Raw genomic sequence first — 23,388 nt, 5'->3', positions numbered from 1 at the left:
TGTCCACCCTCTCCCTCCACACAGTTCACGTTGCCCATGCTGGTGGATACCTTCCTCCAGGTGCTTCGGGATAAAGCCTGCTTCCCTTACACTGTCCTGCAGACTCTCCTCAAGCTCATGGTCCTCGTGATCAGCACCCTCCTGCTGGTGATCGTCCGCGTTCAGGTCATCCAGTCCCAGCTCCCCGTCTTCACCAGGTAGGTCCCACCGTCGACACACGCACCTTCTTTGTGGTCGTATGCGGAGTGGGCACCGTGCTCTGGGCAGTGCAGTGTAGTGAACCGACCCATCCAAAACTGAGCTACAGTCTGACTACCGTTAGGCACTCCTTGAGCAAAATGCTATGACCTCTACTGGCTCTTTGTTATCGTGTATCTAAATAATTTGCTGTGCATAGCAGTGTCTGCTTGAGACCATATGTTTTGTCATGACTCAGGATTCTGAAAATTAAAAGGAGAGAATCATGTCATGGGGTCTGATTTCAGCTCTTCAGGGTCCCCATCCATCTCTCTGAGACTCGTTGGTTTAGAAGGTCTGTTCCTCCATAATAACCACGGGGTCTGTTTACACTCAGAGGGCCTAAAGTCTTTCCTTTCCTTTCCGAGGGCTCAGGGTTAGTGGGTGTCGTATAATGTGGCCTAGAAAGCCCTTTAAACGTAACTGTGGTTACGGGCTATACAAATAAATTGACTTGACACATCAAGTGAAAATGATCCTGAGATCTTAACCATAATGTAATTATTGCCAAGATGGTTTTAGTGCGAGCTGAGTTAAATGATTATTCCCCTTGTAACCTCAAACGGCTACCGCTCCTCTTACAACGTAGTTATTTCAAATCAAGGCCTACCACTGGCAGTGGTTCAGGATGGAGGGCGGTTCAAGCTCTGTCTCCTCCTCGTGGAGTATCGAGGTGTCCCTGTTCAAGACACCTTGCCCTCACTGCTCCCGAAGAGCCGGCTGTCGCCTCGCATGGTTGACACCGCAGACGGTGTGTGAGTGTGTGTGTATGAACGGGTGAATGTCGCAATGATTGCAAAAACGCTACGAGCGTTGGGGTTGGAAAAGCGCTGTGTAAATGTGGTCCGTTTATTCATTTCTTGATTAGCTTCCTAACAGACAACGGGACAAAAGTAGAACACAACACAGCTGCTGTGTGTTATCTGTGCACGAGACCACTGACGAGTTCCAAACCAAACCGACATTGTTTTTATCATCAATGGATCAGGGGGGTTATATATACACATTATATGATTGTGCCTCGGTTCTCAACGCAAATTATGCAATGGTTTATGTAACGTCTTCATACGGATTTGCTTTAGTGAAAGCTCTCCTCGCCTTCCCTTTTACCTGGTGGAAACACTAGACGAAACATCTTCTGTTTACATTGGCTGCGATCCAACAAGAAATATTAAAGCTCTCCTAGTAAAGAGTGATGTAAATATTCTATAATATATTCAATTTTATACTTTTATCCTGAAATGATCCATTTAGTATTTTTTTTTTTCAACACATAGCCCAAAGATAAATATCAAATGTGTCATTTGTGCATTTCTTATCTTCCGAGAAACCAGGGAACCCTCTGCCATCTCGTCTGCTGGTTCTGTTTACAGCAGTCCTGCTCCTACAAGACAGAAACACAAACATGAACTATTGTTAATCCTATAGCATAGACAAATCAAATGTACTTTATCCCCGCAGTGAAACCCAAAGACACTGGATCTCAAAGATCAAATGGCACGAGGTTGGCCTAGATACTCCTAATCCCCCTGCGGTTATGATAGGCTGTCTCCAGATTGTATCGCAGAATTAGGATGATTAAAAAGAAAGCACTGGTTGAGCCATAACAATGACCCGGAGCAGTGATTGGTCTCGGCGGGAAGACGTGAAGAACAGAGGTCTGTCTTTGACAAGGTGGGCCCAGAACTGTTTAGTCTGTGGTGGGTTTACCAAACAGAGCAGCTTAGCTCTCAGGAAATATCTGAGCTGTTCAGCATCTGATGTTCAGAGCCAGCCCTCGGAATGCTGTATAGAGTGCTTAAGAGGCTTTGCTCCTCTTGGATGCTGGCGTCAGATGTATGTTCAACCCCTATTGGATTCCTGTTTATGGATAAGTTTACTGCGGTCAACTCCTTATCACGGTCAACATTTTATACCCGCTCTTAAAATTATATTCCGAGTTCCTCAGAGTTGAGACGTTTATATTGTTTTGCATATTTGTTTCTAGTTTCACTCTGGATATGTTTTACAGCTCTGTTTGCCTTTCACATTTTTCACCTGATTCCCATTGAGGTCAAGGTCTTGTTATCTCAGGAGTCTTGCACCAACAATCTCTGTTGTTTTGACTGTTGACTCCCCACCCCCCAAATTCTCTCCTCTGTAGATTCGATAACCCGGCGGCAGTCAGCCCTGCTCCCACCAAACAGCTGACGTTCAACTACCTCCTGCCCGTCAACGCCTGGCTCCTCCTAAACCCCTCTGAGCTCTGCTGCGACTGGACCATGGGCACAATCCCCCTGGTGGAGTCCTTCCTAGATGCCCGCAACCTGGCCACCCTGGCCTTCTACGGCCTGCTGGGCGTGCTGGCCTGCCACAGCCTGCGCTACGGCCACAGCTCCGCCAAAACAGTCATCATGGTGAGCCACCATTCCCGTTCCCATTTCTTTATTTTACATCGGTCTGGGACAGAAAAAGGCCTCTAGAAAAAACTAAGTGAAAAACCCAGTGAAAAACTAAACTATAAACAACCTACGGCATCTGAAGGACATCATCGGTAGAACTGAGATGTGGCTGAAGCACAGGTGTACACAAAAGTCATCATCTGTTGTGGGTGATTTTCATGAAGTGAATTGTCCATTCCATCCATTTGTTTCCTTATTACCAACTTGGTGTGGACTTGTATATGGAATTGGATGGACATACATGCATACATACATACATACATACATACATACATACATACATACATACATACATACATACATACATACATACATACATACATACATACATGGATAGATACTGATACTCAAGTCTATTTCATGCTGGGTATCTTACAAGTTTGATTAACAAATGTAAATTTGACAACACTTGAACTTGACAATCCAGTTAAACTATTGTTGTGGAGAAAAGCAAATGGGGACAAAACGTTTAACTACGGCAGTGCCAGAGCATATCAGAACATGCCAGATGGGATGGAGTTTGGTGCTTTATGGTTTGCAACAGACTCATTGAACGCTGAATTTTGGAGATGGGAGTAATGGATTCACTTTCTTTCCCGAATGGCTTCTTTTCATGGGATCTGGCAAGCGGACTTGACAGATGACATGAAGCATGCAAGAAAAGCAAAGACAAACAACATTGTTGCATTAGAGAATGCATGGTGAACATAACATTCCTCACCAATAGGTTTGACAGGGAGCCACAAAAGCACAAAAGTTAGCTTGAAAGCCTTTCATTGTCACTGTTGACTTCCACACTACTCGCTCAGGCAATTCATTCATTCACTGAATGAATACTTAAAAAAATGCTGGATATACCATACCATCACTACAGTAAGTGTGAACGTTTTATCTCCTCCATTATGGGCAGGTCATATTATCATACAGTATCTAAATATATGTTAAATAAAGAACACAAAGACAGATGTTTTCTATGTTATATATTAACACATATATTATCTTTTATTGGATAGGGCATGGGGCATTGCTACAAAAGTAAGATGGGAGGAAATGAAAAAGGCTGTCAGTCAGCAAAGGCATTAGTTGGAAGCCGTTGTTTGGTTTGGTGCTAGTGGCTGAAGTAAGGTTGCTTGTGTACAAGCCCCCTGGCCTCCTAAGAGGTCAGTAAACTCGGTGAAAACACTTTCACTAATGATCTTTTTCCACCAGTTTTCATAATATTATCCCAACATCAACCCATTAGGAAAGTCATATTGGCAAGCTTTATTTGTTGTGCTGTTCCAGCTTTATGTGTTCCACGTGGTGGTGTGGTTAAGTTTTTTCTGGACTGTTGCCTCCTGTGGAACAAATGACAGTTCGGAAGAATTGTTAGGCTTTATGGGGATATTCATACTTCTGCATTATGATGCATTTCCAAGGGAAGCAGAATCTTAGGGCTTTATTAAACGTGGGAGAGTTCAGCACCGATCCTGCAGATGGCATGTGAGATTGTGGGAGTACATTGGGGACGGGCCAATCGTGGTATCAATAATTTGACAAAGAGTGAAGCCAACTCAGACTTTACGCAACTCAAAATACTTTTGAGTTGTGAGTGTGGGCACTTTGGGTTGGTTAATTTTGGATGATGACGTTTAACCATAACATGCAAAGCTCTGCTTATGTTATAATGGTAAATATATAAAAGATAACTATAGTGTCTATTTTTAACGCTATGAAGGGCAATTCACAAAAAAATCGTTTTTTTTTTCTTCTCTGGGAGAGAACTGATGCTTGTTACAACTTGAGAGGAAATTGTTGCTTAGAGCCTTTTGAGGAAGAAAATGTAATGACCATATTCATGGGCCTATATAATGGATTGACTGAAGCCATCATTTAAGGATTAGGATGCTAAGGATTAGGTGAGTGAGGCAGTATTGAGCCAAGGGTAATATTACACAATTGTAGTCTTTAGTACAACTCGGACAAACCTTAAATACCATTTACAGTTCAATGTGTCCTGTTTATACAAGCATGTTAACATGAATTTATTAAGGTCATTGGTGCGATCATTGGTGCATCTCCATTGGGATTTATTGACTTTTCCAGGACCTTTCACACTATCTCTGACCATCATGATATGTAATAATCTGACCAGCATAGGGCTATCTCCGCAGCCAAGTATTACCATTTAAATGGGGCTTAATTGGCTTAGCATATGTCATGGTGTGCCACAGGGTTCAATATTAGGCCCGATGTTTTGTAGTGTCTTGTTCATCTTTTAAGGCCAGAAGATCTTTGCCACACTTTAACGAGTCTGGTTTATGGTAATCTGATGTTTATTTGAACGCATCAGCTCTGTCTGCACATGTAAAACGCTGTCTAATCCAGTGCTGTCAAATGTGTTCCAAACTGTAAAGCCCTTCAGCATCGTGTACGGCTTTCCCATTGCTTGCAAAGTTCCCTAAAGCACAATGGCTTTCACAGTGTATAAATCATTATGTAAACCTTCTCCTAAGTGACTGTAATATCCACATTTCCTATTAAATCATTTAGCGCTATTTAATAGATGTCTCCTGTTATTGCCTTGTGATTTTCCAAGTTCTCATTACAGATAGCCAAACTCTCTGTCCTTGTCACGATAATCTCTATCTTGAAGCTCTGTCCCGGAGTGACAGAATCAGTTTATTGAGTCAAAGTTGTCTTTATTTTAAGCCCCATGTTTTAATGACCACCGAAGTTATCTTTGTACTCGTGCCCAAACGGTTATTGGGGGCGGGGGGGATACTGTCTCGGTCACATGACGATTTATTGAAGTAATGTACTGTACTGAATTATGGGGGTGCAAACAACTTCCGTAGGCTGTTTCGCCAGCACAGTATCATTATAGCCTTATAATGTATGATGGTGATAGTTTGTTTTTATTCACAGCAAGTATTGCGATTCAATGTTGTTCTTCACATGCCATAATGTGTGTAAGTGTAATCATTAAGTATCCGTAAGAATAAGGTCTTTATTCCCTAGGATCAAAAGAAAGATAACATCGTTTATACTATGTGAAATAGGGCTGGGAGTTGTGCAACATGAGGTACAGCCAGGGTGTTCAGCAGAAGCTTTCCGCCACTTCTTTACTTCTTAATTCTTGTGGGAAAATTTGATCTCTGCCTCAGGCTGGTTTGGGCTGTCAGAGTGCACAGCATTTTGTGAGTTCAATGTAATCTCCTAATCTCTCATTTGGACTAGGAAGACATTTATGAAATTGCAACATGAACCATTCTTTGTGGCTTGTGGTTACACTGCAAAAGACAGGTGACAATTTGTGAGGAATTTGACAGTGAATCACTGCTCTGAGTTATGTATTGTGTTTGGTACACAATTGAATAACTTAGAAAATTATGCAAACATGGTTTTGGCTTGGAACAGCAATCACAGAAATGATGAATACTTCCCATTGTTCTATAATCAATAAGAACTTGTATCTCACATACCTATTGCCTTCCTACAAATTTGCACTTCTTGGTTTGCGTCTCTATTTGCAGGCATTTAATGCAATTAACATGCTTAACATTTCTCTGTTTTTTTTACTACATTTACAAATTACTTTGGGAATGTTGATCTTTTCAAGGTTGTACCTTTAATTTTCCTTCATTTACCAAGATGTACAGCAGGAAAAAAAATTTGTTTTCATGAAAGGGAAGGGAAGTTTACATACCAGGGATTTTATCGTATATTTGAACATGCTGGTTTCATATAACATGGGGGACTTTTCCCTAATGTAGTTAGTATCTGCAATCAAATCAAATGTTTCCCTGTCTTTGTCTCTCTCGCTCTTGCTCGCTCTCTCTGTTTGTCTCTCACTCTCTGCCTGTCTCTCACTCTCTGCCTGTCTCTCACTCTCTGCCCGTCTCTCACTCTGCCCGTCTCTCACTCTTTGCCTGTCTCTCACTCTCTGCCCGTCTCTCACTCTCTGCCCGTCTCTCACCCTCTGCATGTCTCTTACTCACTGCCTGTCTCTCACTCTCTGCCTGTCTCTCACTCTCTGCCTGTCTCTCGCTCTCTGTTTGTCTCTCACTCTCTGCCTGTCTCTCACTCTCTGCCTGTCTCTCACTCTCTGCCTGTCTCTCACTCTCTGCCTGTCTCTCACTCTGCCCTTCTCTCACTCTGCCCTTCTCTCGCTCTCTGCCCGTCTCTCGCTCTCTGCCCATCTCTCGCTCTCTGCCCGTCTCTCGCTCTCTGCCCATCTCTCGCTCTCTGCCCGTCTCTCACTCTCTGCCTGTCTCTCGCTCTCTGCCCATCTCTCGCTCTCTGCCCGTCTCTCGCTCTCTGCCCGTCTCTCGCTCTCTGCCCGTCTCTCACTCTCTGCCCGTCTCTCACTCTCCGCCTGTCTCTCTCTCTGCCCGTCTCACTCTCTGTCTGTCTCTCGCTCCCCCAGGCTCTCTCCCTGATCGTGCTGCCCTTCGTGCCCGCGTCCAACCTCTTCTTCCCGGTGGGCTTTGTGGTGGCTGAGCGGGTTCTCTACGTCCCCAGCATGGGCTTCTGTGTGCTAGTGGCCCACGGCTTCAGGGTTGTCTCGCGCAAAGGGTGAGTGCTTGTCCAAAGTACACCTTGACCTTCCCTTTGGTTAAGGTGTACTTCCTCACAAAGGGCTCTTTGCCTTTTGTGAGGAAATTGCCTAACTTAAGTGCTGCAAATAATGGGTGTCCTAGATTTGTTCATGTATTCTAGGTTCATAAAATAAAAAGTTGATGCAGCTGGCATCCAACATGTTGTATCAAGGAAGATTTTGGCTTGAACTCAGGAAGTGTTAATTTTTAATGATTGATGATATTCAAGCTAGTGATAGCCAACCCATGCTGTATGTAAAAGGACTTCCCGCCACAAGGTGAGGGAATGAGCGTTGATGGTCACGTCCTGTGTAGGAGTGAGGTGATCATTTGTACATGGGGACGGCATTGAATGTAATCCTCTGCTCCAGACAACTGAAGAAGCTGTCGTGGATGGTCATCGGGGTCCTCCTCGCCACACATGCCGTGAAGACCTTCAACCGGAACTGGGATTGGGAATCTGAGTACACGCTGTTCACCTCTGCACTGAAGGTACGCCAGTAAACTTGGCCAATGAAGCCAGTTTAAATGTGCTTGATTTTTTTTCAAATGATCCTTAGCTTCCTTGCCAGAATTCTCAAACTGGAGCCGGGGTTTTCCATTAATGTATAAGACTGAGGCGGCCCGGCACAGTCTACCCCGTTCTAAGATAGAAACAGACCCCACACCATGATCTATTTTATTATACATAAAAAATACATTGTTGCATTTTTTATTAAAAGATACTGTTAACATGCATATGTCATTTCATCCAATGTGTTATCAGGCATATGCCTTTTTTTCTGTGTTCTTCATTAAATACCCCTCAGGTATGTTTTCGTTGCGCATGATTGAATGTAACAATCTTCTGTTTTATCCCCTCAGGTGAACAAGAACAATGCCAAACTGTGGAACAATGTTGGGCATGCACTAGAAAACCAAAACAATTACGAGAGAGCTCTCCGCTATTTCCTCCAGGCCACCAGAGTGCAGCCAGGTAAGAAAACCGATCCTATCTGGTCCTCTGGGCTATGAACAATTATAAGGCCAAATCGGGTGTATCGCACAGATTTCCCTCTGCAAGCACTTGTTAAATAATTATTAACCTTAACAACTGCCTTTTGCGCGAACACCTCTGGCAGTGGTAATTTATTGTTGATTATTAATCGGTTAATAGGTTTTGTCTGTGAATAATCCCATCAGCAACATGGTGGTGGTGTTGTTGGAACATGTGGAGGTATATAATTCCTAGCCTGTGTAGCTAAAGTTCAGCTACTAACAGAAGCCCGGGTATTTCATTCATTTTAAACTTCAGAGGATGATGGTGTTCACAAGATTCTGTTTGAATAAGGGTTATGTATATTTGCGTCGGAACTGGGGATTAACATGGCGGTTAGGGGACCAGTTCCCTCTGGGAGTCCCCCATACTCAGAATGTATTCCCTGGAGAAAGTATTATAATGCTGGAACCTAATGTGTGCTGTAGTGAGCTCACTATCTTGCCTCTCTGTTTGGTGGAACACCCCTACATACCCTCTGATTCCCAGTGCATGAAATGAACATGTATAAAAGAACACGTATATATGACTTAATCAATTGAGAATCTGGCTGTTGGATGGCTCCCCCTGAGTCGTTAATATTCACTTGATTCAAGTCTGAAGGAGTCTGAAAAAAGAGAGGCCTCTTGAATTACTGCACAGATTATCAGTTACTTCAGCCATGCATTCTAGTTGGGTTGGGCAATCTTTCCCACCGCCATGTTCACTCGGCTAAGCCTCTGTCTTGAGTTTCCGGCTCTTGTGCATGGCTCAGAGGCAGGGGGTTTTCTTTGCTTGTTTCCTCAAGATCGCCATCAAAACACTTTATTCCCATTGAGGATTTCCTGGTTCTCTAATCACCACCCATCAGCTTTGCATTCCAGACACGCTTTGTGTTCAAAAGGGACTACTTTGTGTTCAAAAGGGACTTCAAGCGTTATGAAATGCAGTTATGTTTTAAGGTTATTCATAGGCCCTCTAAACACCAATTCCAGGCCCTTTAATGCCTGGCATTAACATGCGTTTTGGGCATTCGGATATGAATCAGATGTCGCCATAAAGCATACAATTCAAGGTGTGAATTCACCAAAGACGCATTTGTATCCAGATCTGTCAATCCACATGAGTTCTGATTTTACTGGGGCCTGCCATCATCCCATTTAAAAAAATGCCAAGTTCTATCATGCAAGAGCCATATATAATGCCTATGTGGACACTGGAGACGCGTTCTAATGCCAGGTGTAAATTAGATGTTGTACGCATTTTAGTGACATCCGATTGATTTCAGAGCACCAATAATGCCTGTTAATTCCAAGGGTAAAACAGGGTGTCATTTTGTCAACAAACACGTATCTATTGGATTCCAGTCCGATACTAATCCTTTCTCATGATTGGTTGTCCCACTAGATGACATCGGTGCCCATATGAACGTGGGGAGAACCTACAAGAACCTAAACATGTCTAAAGAGGCTGAGGAAGCCTACCTGATCGCCAAATCTCTGATGCCACAGGTACCGGCTACGTGTGTGTGTGTGTGTGTGTTGTGTGTGTGTGTGTGTGTGTGTGTGTGTGTGTGTGTGTGTGTGTGTGTGTGTGTGTGTGTGTGTGTGTGTGTGTGTGTGTGTGTGTGTGTGTGCGTGTGTGTGTGTGTGTGCGTGCGTGCGTGTACAGCATGGAATTAAATTTTCATTGCAAGGACACTCCTGCTATACAGTGGTATGCAAAGAGTAGTTATGGCATCCATTTTGTTTGGATAAGAATCGTTTATATGTGTGGTCGGCAGATCGTTTTATGGGAAAGAAAAAAACAGTTTCTTGTCTGCCAGCAAGTCTTTTATTAGTTGTCATGTTGAGTCTCTTTCATCTAAAACCTTGAAGAAAACAAGCATTAACCTGGGAGTGGCAGACTCATTTGGAGAGATGTCCTCAAAGCGCCTTTTAATGCCAGGTGTGCCGTGAGCCCTGAACTATGAATGAGGATTTTATAGGAAACGTGTCGCTAGGGTGTCTGACAGCCGTCAACATTCTTGGTTTGATCCGCAGCGTCAGTCTACCTTTAGGTATCTTCCTTACTAAGCCCTATCCTTAGGAGAGGGGAGGGGTTGGGCAACCTCTTGTAAGGCCCCAAAGTCCTTTGTCTGTTGGTGTAATTGCATTGAGGGTGTTGATGATAAAATAGTCAAAAAGTGAGTAGTAAACAGTCATACCAATATGATACCCTGCCGTTCTGCAACTGTATAATATCAAAGATGAAATTTGACGGCTCACCCTTTCTGACAAAAACAGTCAAACGGCCAAATGTGTGTGGCCGTTTGACTGTGACTTCTAAGTGATAGGACATGCAGTTGGATTACTCCTTTCCCAGTGAAACAAGGAGAGGAGCGTGTGGTTTAAACGTGGGACTGATCAGGGAGCACAGTGCGTTCCTCATCTGGGATCTTGTTTCAGGTTAGCAGGGGACAGCCAGCGGTCTGTTTTGAAGGATCAAACAATCAATCAGCTGTAAACCACTATGTCATCCTGAACCTCACAAGCCTAGCTCTATTGTGTTCTCAACTCCCGACGAAAAGCCTGGGGGGGGGGCGGGGCTGAGAATTTGCGCATATTGGCCAAAGAGTGGGAGTAACGTCCTGGGGCGAGATATCTGCTTCAGCTCAATGGGTAAAGTGGCTAGAGAGTGGAAGGTCCTCTCGATAAAGGGATCTCTGACGAAGAGCTGTACTCATGCGTCAGTATAAAAAGGGTCATTTTCTGTATTCAGGGTTCTGAGCTGTAATAGTAATCCACGTCCCAGAGACAAGGCCTCCTTAATAACTGCACTGCATGGCCTACATTGTTAAAGGGACACTATTTTACCACCTGGTCACATGCTGAATCATCATGACAAGCCATTTCAACATCAAACATTTAGTGACGCACATTGAATTTCCCATCCAGATCTTTGATAAATAAATACACCAACCAGCCTAGTGAGTGAAGTGAACCAACTGGTTGGCTGACCTATCACCTGGCTAATCACACATCTGGTTGGACATTCGTGCTTATGTAACTCATGGGTGGATTTTGAAATGGCCCATAAAGGATCACCAATAACCCACCAGGGGGTCTGTCATGGTCCCTACAGGCCCAGCCGCTGGTACCCCGATTTCTCATTGCGGGTTTCTTAAAGTAAAGTAGAGGTGCATTTGCCCACACCTGGTCGGACTGACCAAGTCTCCCAGACAGAGCGTTCTGTGATCGTTAACTTCCCCAATGTAGGTAGGAATGCAACTCTTTAAAACCATGTACTCCACACAGCCATTCGCACACCTTTTTCTAAAATGGATTTACCCTTGAAACGAAACAAACACAGTTGTCCCGCGGCTTTCGTTTCCCAGAACGCGCTCCAAAACTGTTTTCCTAGGAAATATGTGGCATGGCAGAAGCAGCAGGAATCTCGGAACGAATCTTTTATCTGATGGAAATTTCAGCCTACCAGCCCAACGCAGTGCACTGTGTTATTCATAGTTCCATTGTCGTTTTTGTTACCTCTTATGTAAAATGTCCTTTACTTCCTGCAGTACTATCTCATCAGCGGTCTGGTCTCTCTCAGGTGATCCCCGGGAGGAAGTACGCCACCCGGGTGGCTCCCAACCACCTGAACGTCTACATCAACCTGGCCAACCTGATCCGGACCAACGAGTCGCGCCTGGAGGAGGCCGACCAGCTCTACCGCCAGGCCATCAGCATGAGGCCTGACTTCAAGCAGGCCTACATCAGCAGGCAAGGACCCCCCGCCCACCGTGTCAGTCTCATGCTTCAGTCTTTGAGACACTCTGGGCTCTACAAAGAGCCCATTTTGCTCTCTGATTCAGCTCAGAATTGAGCGGTTCCTTCGTGAAAAACAAAACTCGTCCGGCAAATCTGAAATTCACTTTTAGATGATTATTAATTGAGTTAAAGAACGTCATTCATTCCTTATTAATAAATTTATATTAATATGCATTTTTGTTCTTTTTTGCCGCGACTTGAGTGACGTGTCGTCTCAGTGATGCGTTTTATTTGCTCGGCCAACATTGTTTTTCTCCTTGGAGCTTAATGGTTTATTCATTAGGCCATCTGGGTGTTTCTTCTCATACTAAACGGGTCACGCTCTGCCCAGGACCCTGCCGGCTTCAAGTCTTATTAAGGGTGAGCGATCATTAATGGGTCCACCCCTCTCCGACAACAGCTGGGCCTACGTCCATCTATCCAGAAAGTACACGGTTTCTATGCACGTCTGGCGACTCATAGTGTAGCGTGTTGGTCGCGATCAAGAGGAGTGCTAACAAAGCATCCATTCGTCGATTTGAGAAGGTCACCTCCCACCCCGGGGCCCAGTTATCAGGGACCTTGACACTGAGGCTGTAGACACTTACCTTGGGACTGTAGTCGACCATACGCTCCTGAGGCCAAGAAACCATTTGCAAGAAGGTGCAGCAGTGGTTGTGTTACGCAAATGAGAGGATTTAACGTCAACACTGTTGAGATGTCTCTTTTTTACCATGCCTTTCCTTAATCTGTTTTATTGAAACTGTTTTGGAAACTTGACTCTCAATAGAAGAAATCGAGTTGGTAGACTGGTGAAGGTGGCCAGTGAGATCATTGGGCTGGGACAGGACCAGTTGAAAGAACTTGTTTAATATTGCATGGACACAACCTCAGGAATGCCTGGACTGGCTGGGCCAGCCCTGCAGGGCTAATCGCACTTGCTCTGGCCTGGGCTGGGACATCGGGGTTAATTGGGGAATTCACCCTATCGCTATTTATTGCCTTAGGTATAAAGTGTAAACAAAATGCCTGCGGATGTTGCCGATACTCAGCTCACCGTTTATGCAAAATCCCACCCAACTCTGTCATGAGAGATTTAGATTGACTTTGGGGTTAAGGAGCTACAGGCCATCTTAGCTTGGATTTCTAGTCTCCGCCTCTTGGAATCCAGAGGCTTTGCTCTAGAGGCCGCTGAAACAACCAAGCTTCCGTGTTGTGATTGCATTTACCTCCGTGTTTCCTCTCCATGTTGCAGACGAGTACCACATGTGGCTTCTGACAGACCTAATAGGGGCATGCAAGATGTAAACGAAGTTATCGTAGGAAACAGGCTTCTAAACGGGTGGTGTTGCCGTGACTCAGGAACAGCAAAACTCACCCTGACTCGCCAAATGATGTCTCCCAATCCTCTCCTCTCGGCTTTTGTCAGAAACATATAACGATAGCACGTTATTGTTATTATTGTTCCAAAATATAATGGATGGGTAACACTGTTAATAGGTACAGTCATGAAGCTCTAAAGAACTTCAATACCCAGTGTTTCCCCTATATGCTGAATGACCGCCGCTGCTGAATTTCTTTTTTTTAACAAGAGGAGGGGAGAGCTTCAGTTTAACTCTTTAATTGACGAATGTTATATTATTTTGCGTAGCGCAAAATAATATAACATTCCGTTCACTACGGACGCTGGATACGGCTTCATATCCAGGTCAATTCACACACTTGTGAGTAAAGCATATAAACATAGAGGAGAGAAGAGCTCCTTCTTATCTCTTTAAAAAACTAATATTATATTATTTTGCGCTACGGACGCTTCATATCAAGGTCAATTCACACACCTGAGTAAGGCATATAAACGGAGAGGAGAGCTCCGTCTTCTCTATAGAAACAAATGTTATTTTGCGCTACGGACGCTTCATATCCAGGTCAATTCACACACCTGTGAGTAAACCATATAAACAGAGAGGAACTTCCGTAAAGTTGGAAATAAATTGGCAGATTCAGAGTTTGTGGTTCAATAGATCGTCAGTGAAACATCGTTGCGACACGATTTAGTGTAGTAACCCAGAGAACCAGCTACAACATTGTTTTCATCCAAACGAGCCGTCTTTAGCGAACAGTGAATTGCATTGGCTTCTAAGAGCTGTCGGCTTTCAGCCGCGAGCTTAGTGCAAAACTGCTTAGTGCAAAGTGCAAAACTGAAAACGACCACAATGGTAAAATTTCAATAGCGTCGCCATTATTGACTCTAGAGCCCCAAAACTCGTTCCATAGAGGCATGCCCTCTTTATGGTTTTTCTGCAACCTTGAGTTTTGAAAAATATATCTTTACTTATTTTTAAGGAATTTCCTTTTAGCGTAAATAATTGTTTTAAAGATTATACTTATTATGTTCAATCTCTCCATATTTCCCATGCTCATTACTGTGCACAAATGTACTGTAGGCCTCAATGTACTGTAGGCCTCAAGAGTCCTTCTGGCGCCGGCAGACACATAGAAACCTCCCAGCAGGGTGCGCTTTGCGAGCACACAAAGCTGAAAAAACCTCTGCTGCTGCAACTTCATCCTAGGGGTAACACTGAGGCCACAAGTCAAACTGATGAATGATTTATGGGTACCCCTCCCTCAGCATCTTATTTACGAATGGGGAGGAGTCAGTACTAATTACTTCCCATCTCCTGCTCTAAGAAGAGTGGCCGTGAGCTCATGCTTTGTTGACAGTTTGAAATCAGTGATTGATTATATGGTAGATTAGTCCTCACACTACATGCAAATCCCCTTTTGTTCTCCATTCACATTCCAACCACCAGTGGCTCAGCGGCATGCCGGCCACCACAAAAAACACAATGGTGACGGCTTCCAAGCCAGCCGAAAGAATGATTAAACGCACACCATTGCTCCGTCTGTGTTTCGTTCTCGTTCCTGGCTTCCTACCTCTATATCGTGAAGCGAACCTGTTGGGATGATTATAATATTGATTCCATTATATTTATTTATTTATTTATTCACCCACTACTTGGTTGCAGCCATAGAAATGAGAGGTCAGGGCCAGCATGGCCGTGTGATCTCTCCTTGGGGAGCAGCGCCTGTCCTTGAAGGCTGCAGTGAAGCTCTGCCGCAACCGAGTGGGACTGATCAATGGGTGGCCCCAAAGGCCGCTGACGCCCACGCAGCAGTCCTACGTCTTCTTTAGATAACACAGTAGGAATGATGAAGGGAAAACGCTTCAGTTCATTTTAAACTGCAGTCTCAGGCCAGCTTGAATTCGGGCGGGGAAAGACCTGCATTATGAATGGAAAAAAACAACATTTGCAACAATCTTTGAATGTTCCCCAGTGGTTATCCAGCCATAAGGCTTAGTTATGGTTCCACGTTGACACAACACGAGGGGGTTTACAGACCCATCGTCCACCGCAAGGGCCTGACGTGCGCCTCCTTAAAAGGCCAACCTTTTTTTTTTTGAGGTGACTCGGCAGCAAGGGCTGTGATTGGTCCGCTACCGTAAACCCGTGAACACGCCCCCTCACTCTCTCCTGTCTCCCGTCCTCAGAGGGGAGCTCCTGCTGAAGATGAACAAACCCTCGGAGGCCCGCGACGCCTACCTGCGGGCCCTGGAGCTCGACCGCACCAACCCCGACCTGTGGTACAACCTGGCCATCGTCAACATCGAGATGAAGGAGCCCACCGAGGCCCTCAAGAACTTTGAGCACGCGCTGGAGCTCAACCCGCGCCACAAGCTGGCGCTCTTCAACTCCGCACTCCTGATGCAGGAGTCTGGTAAGCAAGGCCGCTTACCAGTAGAGACAAGGGGGGCGGTGGTAGCTCACGAGGTAGAGCGGGTTGGCCGGTAGCCTGGAGGTTGCCGGTTCGATTCCCCGGCTCCGGAGTGTCCTTGAGCAAGCCACCTAACCCTAACTGCGCCCGAACGAGCTGGCTGCCGCCTGGCATGGCTGACTCCGCCGTCGGTGTGTGAATGTGTGCGTGAATGGTGAATGGGAGGCAATATTGTAAAGCACTTTGGGTGGCCAATGGTTAGAAAAGCGGTATATAAATGTATTTACATTTAGTCTAATGGTTGTAGGCCCTGGGGGTTCGTGACTCAAGGCTGGGCTGAATGACTGGGTATGAACCCTGGTGTCATATTAGGATCCTCATGCCGGTGTCTGGTAAGCAAGGTCGCTGTAGAACATAGGCCGCTGTAGGCCCTTGGGGGATCTGACTCACAACTGAATGATCCTGGGTAAGAACCCTAGTGTCTGCAATCTGTTGTTAGGATCCTTGCGCAAGACGCCTTTCCCTCAACCTGCTCGTTCGCCACATGATCTTCGAGGCCCTTGGGATGAAAGCGCCGGTCATATGACTGAATAATTCTGTGGTTATACGAAGCGACAGCCATCTGTCTTTTTGCCGCCGTGTAATAATATAGAAGCTTGTTATTTATTTTTTTCTTCTGTGCGAGCCCGTCGTGCCGTGACCTGCGATCCCGAGAGCAACGGATGGGGGGAACAAAGACGGCCCTCATTATTCCCCCCTAGGGTGTGACAGGGTTCTGACATGGCATAACTTTCCCTCGTGGCCTGGGCCCCAAACGTCAACATCCGTCACTCATCACCCTCGATCCGCGCTGTAACGACACAATGAAAGGCTTCAATCACGTCCACGGCGTTTCACTAGGGCTCCGAACCCCGTCGATCAGTTATTAAGTTAAATCCTTAGCGCTACACCACTTTCTCGTTAGTGTAGGACGCACATTCCTGATGTAGGTAAGTCCGGGTGCACCTGCGTGAACAAAGAGAAACAGAACATTGTCACACGTCCATCCATAACGTCGGCTCCTATGAACATATTTGAGAAAGGGAAGGTGAGTCATTCGCAAAGAAGGGTTTAACCTTGGTTTAACACGTTATGGTGTTTTTCTATCATGCCCTCACCTTTGATTGACACCGCTACAGGGCAAACAACTTGTTCTTCCCTCGTGGAAAAGGGGGAACGAGCCTCCCTCTCTCACTCCAACAATATCCCGATACCTAGAAGTAATGCTGGAACAATTTACTAGGACACCGTAGTTGGGAGACACCCAAATATTGATTATTGTTCTAGGCAAGGCAACTTTATTTATATCACACTTTTCATAAACGAGGCAGACTCAAAGTGCTTCACATGGAAACATTGTCATAAAATCAAATAACAAAATCAAATCCTACTTGAGTTCTAGAATGGAAAAGGGAAGGCGTTACCATTGAACCAAACACAAAGAGATTCATTGATTTAGTAGTCTGTCATTGCTTTACTTGCTATTGTACACATAGCTCACAAATCACCAGCAGGCATTGCCTTCTGACAGAAATATAATGGGCCTTTAGTTGGAGTGGACCGCAAAATGACTACCACCTATAATGGCCCGTACCGGCTCCGCCCGTGGTTCCCGGGTTCTCCTCCAACGTTTTATGGAGTAATGCCCACACCTGGTCGGCCTATCCAAGCCTCCCGACAGGGCGTTCTGTGATCATTAACTTTCCCCGAATCTTGGTGAACTCGCCCTCGTTAGGTAGGAATGCCGCTCTTAAAAACCATGTCCTCTGTACACAGTCCCATGCACCACCTTTTTCAGGATAGATAATCCCTTGAAACTAAACGCACACACCGAGAGTTGCCCCTGCGCCATCGTTTTCCCAGAACTCACACCGCGGTTCCTCTCCCTGTTTGGAATGTGGTGCATAGCAGAAGCAGCGAGGATCTCGCACTGCCGCTGACCTGCAAACTATGCTCACCGCCCGTCCGTCCAACAGAACTCACCGTAAGAGGAAACACATTATTGTGGTGGGGGCGCATCAGTCTGGAGATGTTACATGGGATCTCTGTGTGGAGCGGACCATATGTTACCATCCGGCCTGTAAGGCACGCACTCAGGCCCATCGTGCTGGGTGGATGTTAGGCTCCAGACAGAAGGACTGTTTTTAACGTGTAAGGGGTTACGCAAGTGAAAAGCCTCCATGGTTCAGTAGGAGAGATGGTAGGATGTAGTAATGATGTCAACACGACGTTTACCTTTTTAATTTTGTCATTACATCAAAGAACAAACAATTCCGAATCACGACGGTGAGGGATCTACTCTGCGGGTATTGTGATGGTGTCCCTCACACAAACACACAGTGATATCTGCAACGAGGCATTCAGTTTGATGATCGATATTCCCCCTTTGTTGGTGCCCTATTCTCCATAGCTCATGGGAAGCCAATTACTCCAGACTAGTCTTGTTTATGCAATGGTTTCGCCCGGTTGGGGATGATCCAAGCCTTACGCACCCCAATTTTAATTTTGACCATTAAATAATGGAATTAAACGTCACATCACGCGGAACCAATTGGACTGTGTTTTTTATAGTTCATATATATATATATATGCGTTTTTTTATATTTTTTAGTTTTTATGTGTTTTTTAATGGCTTTAGCATCATGCAATTTACAAGGACACAATAGTTGGGAGACACCCAGTTCCAAAATGGATACAAATCACAAAGACATGCACTGTTTTAGTCGTCATAGCTTTACGTATTAAAACCACACAGCGCTCCCAAATCCCCAGCAGACGTTGCTTCCCGACGTTATAAAATATAACGTCCGCTTGAGCGGAATGCCAAGCGACACGCTCTGGCTCCAGCCAGGCTCTCCTCCCTGCAGACACCCTAGAGCTCTAACTCTCGTGCGCTGTGGTAACCGGTCCCGACCGTGACGCAGGGCTGCTCGATTATGGGGGAGAATCATCATCATGATTCTTTTTTGGGCGATCCAACGATTGTTTTAGAGTTTGAAAACATGATGCCTTTTTTTTTTTTTTGCTTTTCTCTCCAAAAAAAACCTCTCTGTAACTGAGAACTTCGAAATGTCCCCTTAAAAAAATACACAAAATGTTCAATTAGAAAATATTCAGTTCGAAAAGGATGTATAAATATGTATCCGGCTGACATTTAATAAATAAAATAAATATATTAAAAAAAAAACCACGTTTCAACGCGATTATATTTGTTTTTTGATCGGTTGACGCCAAAAAACGAAACCGCGATCAAAACTCGAATAATCTGCACCGCCCTACCTTGACCCACACTGACGCCCTCGGGGCAACAACCGGGCTCCACGCTAACCAAACCCCCGTGTTTTCCCCCGCGCGGCAGGGGAGCCCAAGTTCCGCCCGGAGGCCAACCGGCGCTTCCTGGTGTACGTGGAGGAGGAGCCCGAGGACGCCAACGGCTACTTCAACCTGGGCATGCTGGCCATGGACGCCAGCGAGAATGCCGCGGCCGAACGCTGGATGCGCCGCGCCATCTCCCTGCAGGCGGGCTTCCGCAGCGCCCTGTTCAACCTGGCGCTTCTCTACTCGCAGTCGGCCCGCGAGCCGGACGCCCTGCCCGTGCTGGACGAGCTGCTCCGCTACCACCCTGAGCACGTCAAGGGGCTGATCCTCAAGGGGGACATCCTGATGAACCACAGGAAGGACACGCAGGGCGCCAAGGCCTGCTTCCAGCGCATCCTGGCCATGGACCCGGGCAACGTGCAGGGCAAGCACAACCTGTGCGTGGTGTACTTCGAGGAGCGCGACCTGCCGCGCGCCGAGCGCTGCCTGGAGGAGACGCTGGCCATGGCGCCGCACGAGGAGTACGTGCGGCGCCACCTGAGCATCGTGCGCGGCAAGATGGCGGCCATGAGCGCGGCGGGCCGGCCGCTGGGCGCGGCAGAGGGAGCCACCGCGCCGTCCCAGGAGGAGAGGGCGGCGGCGGAGGAGGAGGAGGCCCAAGGAAGGGAGGAAGGGAAGCGCCCGGCTGCCCTGGGAACGGCGGCGGCCGGGGAGAAGAATGGGCGGAAATCCCCCGCGCCCCGGCTCAAGGGCGAGGGCCAATCGGAACAGCGGACTAAAGGGAAGTCCGCCGAGGAGATAAAAGACATAGAGACCAAGAGGGCGGCCGCCCTCAAGAGGCTAGAGGAGATAGAGCGCATACTGAGCGGGGACTGATTTAGGGGGGAGGGAGGGGGGCGCCCAGTTGACTCCCAGTTGACTCCCAGGACGCTCCCAGGACGCTCCCAGGACACTCCCAGGACTGCGTTGGCAGACGTCTCTCCCTCGGTCAGGCTCATGGCTGCAGTTCCCTGCGTTCCGATAACAGTGACACACGTTGCTCTATGCTTTAGTTGTTCTTCGTCACCTTTTTGCTGCTTCGGTTGGTGCGCCTGTGTCGTCCCTGCACGGCACCGCTCGCGGAGGCGGCCGCGACACGGCACAAGGCAACATGAGTCACGGTGCACAGCACAGAGGCTCCTTGATATCTGTCACTTTGAATCTTTTATATTATGCCCTTGTGTGTGTGTGTGTGTTGGCATTCATTCAAACGGCTGTCACCTCTCCTAGGTTATTGATTTAGTCAGGCCGGTGTTAGTCACTGGATATTTTCATTTTTTTGTTCTAAAGCGTGACTCACCCTCCCCTCTCCACCTCCCAAACAAAATTGGAATGATTGTATCGTTGACAATGACAGGAAGCGACGCGCTTCCCCTCTTCCCACGCGCCGGGCGGGATGTTGGCGTGTAACGCCTCTGGAAATACACCCTGACGCTCACACGGGCGAGAGATCAACAACGCATGCTCTGCGGGCCCCCATGCCCTCCGCATCCCTCTGCTGGCTCCCCTCCTATTGGCTGGCGTCTGGACCGCTGCCGGGCCCCCCCTTGTCCCCACGTTCCAGCCCCCACAGTTTATGTCTCGTGTCAAACACCTGCCATCCCGCATTCACAGCCCGGCCCACCCACAGCCCTCACCGCGCTTCGGTTGCAGTGTTGGTTTTTGAGTGGCGTTCTCCAGGCCCCACGTTCTGCAGCGGCCGGCCTCGGGCGTCGTCATGTGCTCTTCCGGTCCCGCCCCCCACCCCCAACTCCACCACCACCACCACCACCACCACCCCCAACTCCACCACCACCACCACTCGAGCGGGTGTTTCTCAGCATACTTGCACAAAGCAGATCCTGTCCTTTTTATGCGCTGACACTTGTCCAACCCTCTAGGTTATTTTTTTATTTTAAATTGATTTGGTCATGTGTGTTGGGGGGGGTACGCGCAGTGTTATTTATATAATCATCTTATTGCACTGCGGGCGTAGACAGACAGGCAACCACTTGTCGCATTCTGTAAACTTTGTGATGAGTTATGGTTTGGGGCCTCCGCTGGCTTTTTTCCCGTCGCAGGAAACACTTGGCGGTGAGCGGCGGTGAGCGGCGCTTTCGCGGTCGGTCTTGCCGGTGCGAACAGCGGCTGGAACAACGCCGTCGACGCTGTGACCACGTTATTATCTCAAGAAACATTTTTAAATGATGGACTCCGTCACGGTATTATGCAGTGTACATTAAAGTCGCACCTGATGTTGATTTAGGATTTGGTGTTCGTTTTTTTCAGTTCTTCTGGTGCAGGCCATGTCGGGATAAGGGACCCCCTCCAGATGAATCACAGAAGTGATGGGTTTACACTCCTGTGATTCATCTGGCCTTCTGGGGGTTCTCACAGCCAACTTAAAAAGGGGAGGATTGTTTTCTTGGGTGTTACTGTAAAGCTCTGGCTGAAAAATGTGCACATTTTTTATTTCTCCCTTGGGTTGTTACTTTGACTGATAGGCTTACAATTGTGCTTTTAAGACAAAAAAACCTTTGGGACGTTATGAGGAGGTGATGTACTTTGATGCAGGTACAGAGGTCGGGTGAAATATACCACGGCTTCTATGTATTCAATGTTATTTATTTTAGGTTTGATCTCGTTATTATGCACTGTACAAGAAAAACTGTTTAAAAAAAGAAAAAGTCTATACATAACCACTGACAGTATCGTTTGAAGCCAAGGTACCTTATTTGGGAAAGTTGACTGACTACAGTTTGCCACATTTAGTACGACTCGCCAGAAACGACAATGGGTGCACAGCGCATTCTTGTAATAACCTGTGTCTAACTAAAAAATGTTTAATGATTGTTTTAATTTTGTTTCTTTTTTTACGATTTCACAAATCTTTTTTAATGCAATACCCGGCTGGGTGGTGGGAATTTCAAACTTTAAAATAAAGAAATGGAAAATCGCTGTGTGTCAATCCGCATCTGTTCTTTTTCTTATCTAAACATGATGTGCTTATGTACAGTGAATCTGCTGCTTGTTTACCCTAACCTACAGGCAAAGGTGGTTGGCCTGTGAGCCCTAATGAGGACCATGTAGGGGCCTACCTGGTACCCTACATGTAGGCCCCTCAACAGCAGACCTTTGACCCGTGACAAGTAGGCCCAACCCGGTCCCTACAACATAGGGGTCCACTAGCAGGGTCCACTAGCTAGAAGTAGTAATGACACTGTTAATCATGATCACATCATATCCCAAAATGAAAGGCATAAAGTTATGGGACAACCATACATCGATTTTTGTTCAGCAGATTTTTGCAAAGATAACACAAATACCTAGCAAAGATATAGAACAGCGATACAGAGTGCAAAGACATAGAACAGCAATACAAAGTGCAAAGATATAGAACAGAAATACAGAGTGCAAAGATATAGAACAGCGATACAGGGTGCAAAGATATAGAACAGCGATACAGAGTGCGAAGATAAAGAATAGCGATAGAGAGTGCAAAGATATAGAACAGCAATACCCAGAGTGCAAAGATATGGGCTATTCCTGTGATGACACTTGAAGCACTGGATAGTATAAGGTAATAAGCCAGGTAGGAACGCTCTCCGGAATGTGCTGCGATAGGAGAAGGAAGTTATGCAGCTTTTCCAAACTTTCCTTGAACGCGTTGGCAAGCTGGTTTGGGCTTAAGTTACACACGCTTGGCCTGTCACTGATAATAACCTGTTTTGCAGTACCCTGGAAATTTAAGTAATCCGTTTGAGGCTACTGCTAAAACATTTGCCTTTTGTCTTACCTAATCCAGGAAAGAAACAAACATTCGATCCCTTTTTCGGTATCCCGATATCCTGTCTGTACGACTTGGAGGATGTTGCTGTTACTTGGGGAGAGTTTATCCGAGGCCTATAGGATGTATGCATGGTCAACTCAATGAGGTGCTCTATGGAGTTAAGGGGCTTAAATTACCTCCGCTAAGGGGATTCCACAACAAAGGATGGCATGTTCGTTTTTTTGCAATGTTTTTGTTTAACTTTTTATTCACCACATATTATACATATATTATTGTAAGCTGAAAAACTCTCATATAAAATGTTGAAAGTACATATCTGAAGCATATATGTGTCATTCACGCTGACATGTCCGCAAGTCCTCAAAGTAGCCAATCGGAGATGGCCCAT

The 23,388-nt window shown here is 46.2% G+C and overlaps 1 protein-coding gene across 2 annotated transcripts in view; it reads left to right on the top strand.

Annotated features, from left to right (window-relative positions):
• The window catches only part of tmtc3 (transmembrane O-mannosyltransferase targeting cadherins 3), a 31,669-nt gene extending 9,521 nt beyond the window's left edge, over nt 1-22,148 (top strand). For both annotated transcript variants that reach the window (XM_079743120.1, XM_079743121.1), the window contains 9 exons: nt 25-197; nt 2,381-2,633; nt 7,087-7,235; nt 7,630-7,750; nt 8,123-8,234; nt 9,681-9,784; nt 11,865-12,034; nt 15,612-15,838; nt 19,233-22,148. In XM_079743120.1, coding sequence (XP_079599246.1) covers nt 25-197; nt 2,381-2,633; nt 7,087-7,235; nt 7,630-7,750; nt 8,123-8,234; nt 9,681-9,784; nt 11,865-12,034; nt 15,612-15,838; nt 19,233-20,068 — 2,145 coding nt within the window. In that variant the 3' untranslated portion in view covers nt 20,069-22,148. The remainder of the gene's footprint in view (nt 1-24; nt 198-2,380; nt 2,634-7,086; nt 7,236-7,629; nt 7,751-8,122; nt 8,235-9,680; nt 9,785-11,864; nt 12,035-15,611; nt 15,839-19,232) is intronic.
• The last annotated feature ends 1,240 nt before the right edge of the window (nt 22,149-23,388 follow it).

The sequence above is a fragment of the Pollachius pollachius genome, assembly GCF_949987615.1.
Source record: "Pollachius pollachius genome assembly, chromosome: 9".
NCBI classification, from domain to species: domain Eukaryota; kingdom Metazoa; phylum Chordata; class Actinopteri; order Gadiformes; family Gadidae; genus Pollachius; species Pollachius pollachius.
This window is presented reverse-complemented; position numbering and strand designations above follow the sequence as displayed.